The sequence below is a fragment of the Phaethon lepturus genome, unplaced genomic scaffold (genome assembly GCF_000687285.1).
Source record: "Phaethon lepturus isolate BGI_N335 unplaced genomic scaffold, ASM68728v1 scaffold1785, whole genome shotgun sequence".
Taxonomy (NCBI): domain Eukaryota; kingdom Metazoa; phylum Chordata; class Aves; order Phaethontiformes; family Phaethontidae; genus Phaethon; species Phaethon lepturus.
The window spans coordinates 12037-21034 of NW_010539651.1; the positions used below are offsets into that span (position 1 = coordinate 12037).

An 8998-nucleotide genomic window follows, 5' to 3' on the forward strand; every position below is an offset into this window, starting at 1 on the left:
GTCATTGCAAGGAATATAGTTTCAGGCACAATAACAGTGACTGAAAAGACTTTGAAAAAGTGATGGTCTAAATTGAAGATCCAAATCAGTGTTGGAAAACCAAAGGAACTGTGCAGCGTAACCCTTGACTAAAGCTGTACGACATGTTTTTTTATTTTTTTAAAAGGAGTTACCAGTTTGAGTTTAAAATACTAGTTTTGTTAAAGACCATTCTATTTCTGTGGTGGGTTTGTTTTGTTGTGTTTTTCCCTTCCTTCCTACTATACGCTGGAATAGTTTTAACTATGACAGCTAGTGGTGTCATTGCTACTTCTGAATTCCTGAATATTTGGTATGGGTTTTTTTTACCAGTTCCCCTCTTTCCCCCATGGCGTTGGCTTTGCTTCATCCACTCATTAAATCTTCTGTCTTGAATGCTAATGCTCTCTAGAGCTTGCTGTCTGCTAGTATTGTGGTTAATGTAATGACACTTCAGCGTGATACTATTCTTGGTGAATTTGTATTGTTAATGTTTAGTAATTTGTAAAGGAACAAACAATATTTGTCTTTGTTTTCACATTTTTAAGTTTGGATATATTATACATCCTTCCATGGTTCTTGCATATCAGGATGAAAGTGAAATTGGCATATACTACCTTTGGATAGGCATGAGGATGTTGTTATTGTTGTGAAGATTTTCAGGATGTTTTGGAATACCAGCAAGTTGCCTTGAAAGCCAAGGGAGATATCTGTTTCAGTCTGAGCCATCTATAGAGTATTAAAATGCTAAGGCAAAGTCTGAACAAGGAAAGAATGGGAACTCCCAATGGTATCTGTTTCTCTTAAACTACTGCAGGTGTGCAGGAGACTGACTGCTTCCTTCCCTCCATCTTGTGAGGGGGAATGCATTCTTTTGGAGGAATTTACCTTAGTTTCTTCCTCTTGTTTTTGAAGAGAACAGTATGTTCTTAGTTGAGGAAAGGCAAATCAATAAATTTCCTTGCAGCCACTTGCTACCAAAGGTGGCATGTCTTGTTAACAAACCTTTATTAATTTTACCATTTGCTTTCTGGCTTCCTTGTATTACAAACTGCCAAGTGGCTTGTACAAGACTTGTACAAATTCAGTCCTCTCACAGCACCGAAAATCTTGTATTCAGAATTTAAGTCAGCATGGAGGAGGCACATTAAAGGTGTGCTTTAAAAGTACACAGAATACATATTATTCACTATGATTGTGGTGGGTTAGCCTTGGCCAGCAGAGCCGGATGCCCACCAGCTGTTCACTCCCCCTCCTCAACAGGACAGCAGGACAAACTAGTATGGAAAGTTTATGGGTTGAGATAAAGATAGAGAGATTGGTTACCAGTTACTGTCATGGGCCAAACAGATTCGACTTGGGAAAAATTAATTTAATTTACTGTCAATTAAAATAGATTTGAATAGTGTGAAATAAAGACAAAAGCACAAAAACAGTAAAACAACACCTTCTCTCCTCCACCCTTTTCCCAGGATCAACTTCAGTCCTTCACTCCTACCCTCTCTGGGGTCAGTCCATAACAGCTCCTCTCTGCCACGCCTTCCTCTTCGCACTTTCCCCAGCTCCAGCATGGGCCCTTCCATGGGCTGCAGTCCTTCAAGATAAACCTGCTCCACTGTGGGCTCTCTGTGAGGAGAGGAGTCTCTGCTCGGGTGCCTCCTGCTGTCACCTTGGTTTCTGCAGGGCTGTTTCTCACAGATTATTCCTTACTCCTCTATGCCTGTGTGACATTTTTGCCTTTCCTTAAATATGTTTTCCCAGAGGCGCCACCATCTTGTCTGAGGGGCTCAGCTGTGCCCTGCTGTGGGTCTGCTGGAGCCAGCTGTGCCCAGCACAGGGCAGCCCCAACCTCTCCACATAGGCTGCCCCTGCAGCTCCGCTCCCTGCCAGCACCTGGGCATTGGCACCCAACTCAGTGACAAAACAATTTTGCAACTTATGACTTACACTGTTACCATCACTGATGTCAGATGATATGTTTTTCTAACTTAATCCGTCTTTATTTCAAACAGTACAGAATCTGGAGAGCCAAAATTTGTTCCCCTCGTGTGAGGAAAATGACAAATCTGGCAAATCATTTAGATTGAACAAAACAGGCCATTGGTAGGCTTGGGGGTGGAGGGCTTTAAAATTTTTGTCTCTTTCAGTAAATATTTAGGTATACCTAGCTTACCTGTAATGTTTGTTGCTTTTTATTTCAGACCTAACCGGTACCTCCTGTATGACATGGTAGAATACATCTATGCTGTTACCTTTCGAACCTTTCTTCCCTATCCACTTCCACGCCCTCTCTACCAGTAAGTGGAATCCTTCCTTCACTAAGAACTTGGCATCCACCAGGCGGCACAGAAGCGTAAATAACTGTTGCATTAGTTATTTAATATTGCCAGATGTTACTTAACATGATAGGAGTGTAGAAACTGGCTTTCCCTAGGTACTGTTAGCTAGCTTTGAGTCTTCTGCTCATCCACAGGCCTGCATTTAATGAGCTAGTGTAGGAAAGGTGTACTTGTAAATAAACATAACTATTTATTCCAGAGTCATTGAATGGCTTTTCTGATTCAAAAAGTAGCAAAAGGTCCTAAGTAGAGACATTCAGTAGCAAACTAAACAAACTTTTAGTAGTACCACAGGGAAAATATGTGTGTATGTTGCTGAAAGTAGGCCCTGACAGATTTTTCTGCAGCAGTTTAAGGTATTGCTACTGTCAGCTGTCCTTCCACTCCGGTGAGCACTGTCACCTGGGAAGCAGAGTTGGGGTAAGGGTGGGTATGGGTATTGATTGACTTTCTAATTCAGTCCTTTGTATTGATTTGAGGCAGTGTTGGAGGTAAGTTTGTATGGGTATCTTTGCCTGGGAATTTGAGCAGTGGAGTTTTGAGCAAGCATTTCTTTGTCTGTGATATGAGGGCACTTTAGAAGATGGTAATAAATTGGAACAAGGGAAGGGTGTAGCATCACATCAGTTGGCTACAGTGGATGGACTGCGAAGGCTCTGTTTGCATGCACTGAGCTGTTTCTGCAACTGTACATTTTGGCCTCGGGGGCACTGAGGATAGAAGCTGATTTGCTGAATTGCAGCTACTGAATAAAAGTGCATGAAAAAGTGCAGTATAAATCTAAGCCTGGGCCTAGTCCTTAAGGCATAGTCATATTCTTTTGAAGAGCTGCCTCAAACAGTAAATGCCATTTCAGAAGTTGCCTTCAGCATGATTGAGATGTGTTAATGTTTGGGGTGCTGGTCCTCCTCAATTTTAGTACAATGCAAGCTAATAAGCTAAAAAAAAGTCACCAATGTTAAAACCCTGCTACCAATCAGCTAATAGGAGTCAACATTGGATTCATGTAACTGATGATGAGTGATGCTAGAATAACATCTTAAATGTGTTGTGACTGTTTCTGAATTGGCTGTAGAAGCATCAGGTTAACATGGCTCAACTGACACAGAGCAGCTTTTTAAAAAGTGACTATGTGGGTACTTAATAGTTTTATTCACATTTGCTGTGGTCCGTGTAATGTTTTTTTCTTTATGGGCTAAATTAAGTGGTATTTCATATTTTTGAGAAAAGAGTGCATCTAAAAGGCGGATAAGCCTAGTTCAGTTTATGTACAGTAACTTAGTAGCACCCTAGACTGCCAGGTGAGCATAGTAAGACAGTCTACCTTCAATACTATTGGTCCCAAGACATTGAGCAAGAGCTGTAGTGTTAGTTTCTTTTCTCTGCCAGATTTTCTTTCTTTCAAGGGAAACTTAATTTCTGGAAACTGCAAATATCCTTTTTATAGATTCAGATTGCTCCAGATTCCATTGTCTTGTTTGTACAGCTGTTAACTCATTTAGTTGTCAGCAAGCATGTTTTCTCATGGAGGCATTGAATCAAGCTTCATGACTAATTGGATTACTGCCTACACAGGAAGAGTGTTTGGAGGAGAGGCAGGGGCAAGATTGAACTCCCTGGTGTGTGGGGAACTGGATGTAGAGGTTTACTTTCCCCACCCACTAATGATCATTTTTACTTCTAGATATCTGCTCCTCTATTCCCTTCCAAAGTAAAAGAATAGGAGATCAAATAATTCAGTAGCAAACAGTTAAAGTTACCAGAAGGACAGCTAAGAACTTGCTGGCTGGCACGTTCAATGCTTTAATGAATTCATAGCTTGCAATAGCTACAGAACAAGCTCTTGCTCACTGTCTATTACTTGTGAAATATTTTTACCAGTTCTTGTTTTTCTTCTATGCATCTGGATAATGACTGTACTTTTGCAATACTCTTTCTGATTACAGTTTAGTTGCAAGATGCTTTGAGATTAATCCATTTGAACCATGGTTAACACGAGACAAAGTGGACCGGGTAAGTGTAGGACAATCCACAAATTATTATTGGGAAATGTTTCATTGTGTATTTGTAATTTGCACATGTAGTTTGGGATTCAAGGAGTGCTGAAATGTGTGTATATCATGTGGTGTAGTATTGCAGTCAGTTCAGTGGCTAGAATTTGACTATAAAGAATTCCTTTCAGACTGTTTGGATTCTACAAAAATTTAAATTTTTAAAGGTGTCTATATATAACCTTCCTCAAAAATGGTTATGATTCCTGCCATACAATTGCTGCAGCTACTGTTCTGCAATCTCGCTCTTAACTTACTTGTCCAGACCTGTTACAGTGCCAACTGTCAAAGCAGAGCCTCTGGTGTAGTCATAAAGACTTAGTAAGAGAAAGGGAATAACTGAATTTTTTTTTAAAAGGCATCATTATGATGTAGTCTTTCCACTAGCATTGGTGGAGGAAGAACAGTTAACATATTTCTCTAAATACTTCTAAGAAAGCGGTTGAAAGAATTGGTGAGAGGGTTATATAGCAAGAAGTAACATGATGGAGGTGGGGAAAGGGCCCAACCTTCTTAAGTATTATAAGTGGTCAAGGCTGCATGCTTTGCTGTGCCCCCTCCCCTTCCCCCCAGAACACATGCTGTTGAAAGTAGCAAAGTAGAGATTGGATGTGCAATGTGCAGCTAAGGTATTGGGGCGGGGTGTGCTCTCCAATTCTAGGTAACTAGTTAACTAGTGAGTTTATGTACCTCTAGATGCATTGAAATCACTTATACCATCCAGATAATGGCATTTTTAACATTAACTCAAGTCGAACTGACAGCACTGGACACAGCCCAGATTCTCACTTAACACTAGAGGGCATTTCTTGTGAACATGTTGCAACTCCATGTTTATTCCTAACTTCTCAAGAGTGTCTAAGTGGAGGTGGAGAAATAACTTGCAAAAAAAAACAACTGCAAGTGAAGAAAAAGCAGCGATTTAGCAAGTGTTAATGCCAAAACCGTTGTTATATGGTGTAGGTTAGCAAAAATAGGGTCATGCACTTCAACAGACTCTAAGCTTGCTGCTGTCTGAAGGTTGCAGGTACTCTCACAACTATTTTGCAGAGTTGGGAGTTTTAATGCCTTGTGTTAGGTGCAGTATCAATAGCCTATTTTGACCTGATTGTCCCCAAATTAATTTGAGACAGAGTGCTACCATGAATCAGGGAGAACTGGGTCCTATACTTAGAGCTGCTTACTGAATAGCTGTAAGCAATTAATTTCTATGTTTACATTTCTCCATCTGTGAAATAAACCAGCTTCCTGTTCTGTTTGGAAATAATTGTGAAAAAACTGTGGACAGTATATGTAATAAGAGTTAAGCTTATTCACAAGCTAGTGCAAAGCTTCTCTCCACCAAACTACTGACTCGTCCCCCATACTAGAGGGAGTTGGTGGTGTATTGTCACTGTATTGACCCAGGATGTAGATGTAACATCTCCTGAAAACCTTACTTCTAGCTGCCTTTGTGATTTATAGAGTTACATTTCATAAAATAAGCCTGCACTGTATCACTAAAACTACTGCAATTCAGATATAGCATGGGTTTATATGAGGGGGTTTCTTCATGTCACTTCTGTGTCTAATTGTTCCTCTTTCACAGCTCTTTATCCTTTAAGTAATCTACACAAAATTACATGTGGTTGACTTAAAGACCTTTCAAGGAATAATAGCATAAGAGAAATCCCCATTTTCTAAAACATAGGTCATATGTGTTGCCAATATGATAATAGAATTAAATATTTGTCCTGTACAGGACCCTGTTGTAAACGATGAACAGAGAAAAACAATCTACCAAAGGTGATAATTTGACATATATTTTCTTGATGAAGCAGAATGTATAGAACTGCAGCTCAAATATGCCCTTACAAATTTGGCCTAATTTTATGGTTGCAATGTAGTAATCTTCCCGATAATGTATACCTGCAGGAGAAAAATTAAGACACTTTCTGCATGTCTCTCTGCTGTTTATTCCTGATTCAGTTTGAAGCCTTAAGGACTTTTTGCCAGATGCAGAACATCTGTATCTCCTGTCAAAGTACACTGGGTACTCAATACCTTGTATAATTATGCCACAGTTCTGTAGGGCCACACTGAATCTTTTCCTCCTCCAAAGGAAAAACACTGAGCCAAAATTATGATCGAGGCACTGGGACTGACACACAGAGTTGTCTGAGACCACAGTTGTGTTCAAATAGTTCTTCAGATCTAGTACAAGATGCAACAGTGCATTATATTGTGGGGTTCTTTCTTTGGGGAAACAGTCTTATATCTGCAGCCTTGAAATTGCAGTAGAATCTCCCAAGAGCTGCCATCTGTAGAAAATTCCAAAAAATTGGAACTGACCTCAAGTATAAGTACACAATACTTTTTTTAGTAAGTGAATAATTGTATTGGATGTAATGCTGTTCGTTCTATCAAGTGAATTTCCTCTTTTTTTTTTTTCTCTTTTCTTTATAAAGTTTCACATAACAGACATGACATTTCCTGATCTTCCTGGTTTGGAAGACCTGGGTATTCAACCAACATCACTAGAACAAAAAGCAATCGAAGTTCTGCGCCGTCACCGCAGATACCGCTGGTTGGACACTGAGCTGGAGGAAGCAAAACCAGCTAAGACATACCCCATGTAACAGATGATAGGGTGGTTGCTTAACACTTCTTAAACTACATACCTTTGTATGACCCAAGTTGTTTGGAGAACAGTGTACATACTGAGTAAAATATATTAAACTGTAAACTATATTTCACCAGTGTTGTCTTTGTAATTACAGAAAACAGTCTTTGAAATGCATTTTTTCTCTTTAAAAGGTCATGAAAGCAAATTTACATATTGTTGCTTAACTTGAGAGCATTAAAATATTTTGAAGGTGTCTTAACACTAGTCAGTTTCTCCCTCAGCAGTCAAAGCAAGCATATCACTGAGCTTTAGTAAGTGCTCAAGTGATTTGAAGAACACTGCAGTTCAGGACTATGTGGCCTAGAACATGTCCTTTCCAATAAGGAGAGCTGGTACTGCCACCTATTCAAGATATGAGGTTTCAGATAAAACCCTGTTTTTAAGTTCTTTACTTTTCTGATCTTTGGGGTTTTTTTCTGAGCAGAACTATTATGCCAACCAAAATGGCATAAGCTGCTTCTAAGGTCAAGGAGCGTCAATCTGATGTGTAAACTATATGTCATCTGATCTCTTGAGATAATTACATGTGCTGTGGCTCGTAGACATGAGGAAATGTGTCATTTCTTCCATTTTTAAATGAGAAAGTCTAATTATTTTTAGATGCTCAAAGCTTTTGTGTGCTGGGACATCATCTTTCTTTTGGTAAGAGGGATAAGCTTTGCTTCAGGATTAAATATTTTCAGTTATTTTAAGATCAAAAAAAGGCACCTGCCTGAATTTGATAAAGAACTGTGCTTTCTGTTTCCATATCCAAGGAGCTGCTGGAGACTTTTGGTTAAATTTTAGCACAGACATTGTTAGCTAGGGTGCAGCTTAGAGCTGAATAAGTCTGTGCACAGGACTGAGAGCAGAGATCTATATCTTCTATATGCAATGCAGTGTTGTGATGGCTTCAGGATGTGAAAGAATACACTTCTTGAATCAAGGAGTGAGCAGCTAGTTCTGGGAGTAGGCGAAATCACATTAACTAGGATGAGTTTGAGATTAGTCAGGAAACTGGTTTTAAACTGGGTCTGAGAGGGTATAAAGTGAGTGACAGAGCATTTCATGTTTTCACCTCTAATCTTCCTACTGCTTGCTTTCTTTGGATGTGAAATTGGAGGCAAGGAACTGGGCCAGGTTGGACAAATGGATATCAAACGTCTAATGGTGGAGGGGAAATCTGAAATGGAGACTGAGACGGAATAGGTGGTGAAAAAGGAGAGTAGGAAAGAGAATAGACAAATTGAACAGAACGATAAAGGTCAAGGTTATGGAAAATACAGAATTCTTTTTATTAGAACACACTGATTGTTGGAGCCAAAGATCAGATTCTCACTATTTCTGTGTTGTTGCCAAGCTACTGTGAAACTCATGGGCAAATTGTTTCTTTAATTTTAACAGCTTCCACATAAAACCTGCTGCTCCTAATGTTTACTCTGTTAGGAAGAGGTAGGCTTTTGTGATAATACAAATTTTTTGATCCCGCCTACTATGTGTTCAATTTGAGTCTCATGGATTGCTTATTTTTCTTTTGATAACGTAAGTTCAGTTGTTTTAAAATAAATCTGCTAATTCAAGCATTCAAAAGCTAGGACAAACTGGAAGTGAAGTGCATATCATTAATAATTTGATCCTTAAGTTTTATTATTTTTCTGACTGCAAGCTTTCTTCCATAAGACCTTAGCTGTACATAAGTAGCCTTTTAATATGTGTGGCCCTAATCTTGATTTATTGGATTTTATTCACATCCTGCTGTGAAAACAGTACTATTTCTGAACTGTTTTGCAAGTGCCCCATAGAGTACAGACATATGCAGTTGTCATGATAGTCCATGGTAGATAACAAGCAGTTTCCATTTTCAGATGGCAAACTGAGCCAGAAAAAGCTGTTAGAGCTATACTGCAATGTTAGGTGCCGATGCTGAGAATGATTACCATAATGTG

General features: G+C 39.3%; 1 protein-coding gene across 1 annotated transcript in view; it reads left to right on the forward strand.

Moving 5' to 3' along the window:
- The window catches only part of NDUFA9 (NADH dehydrogenase (ubiquinone) 1 alpha subcomplex, 9, 39kDa), a 19077-nt gene extending 11939 nt beyond the window's left edge, over positions 1-7138 (forward strand). Inside the window, exons 9-11 of the mRNA XM_010287162.1 lie at positions 2220-2315; positions 4304-4370; positions 6856-7138. Coding sequence (XP_010285464.1) covers positions 2220-2315; positions 4304-4370; positions 6856-7026 — 334 coding nt within the window. The 3' untranslated portion in view covers positions 7027-7138. The remainder of the gene's footprint in view (positions 1-2219; positions 2316-4303; positions 4371-6855) is intronic.
- Positions 7139-8998: the final 1860 nt, after the last annotated feature.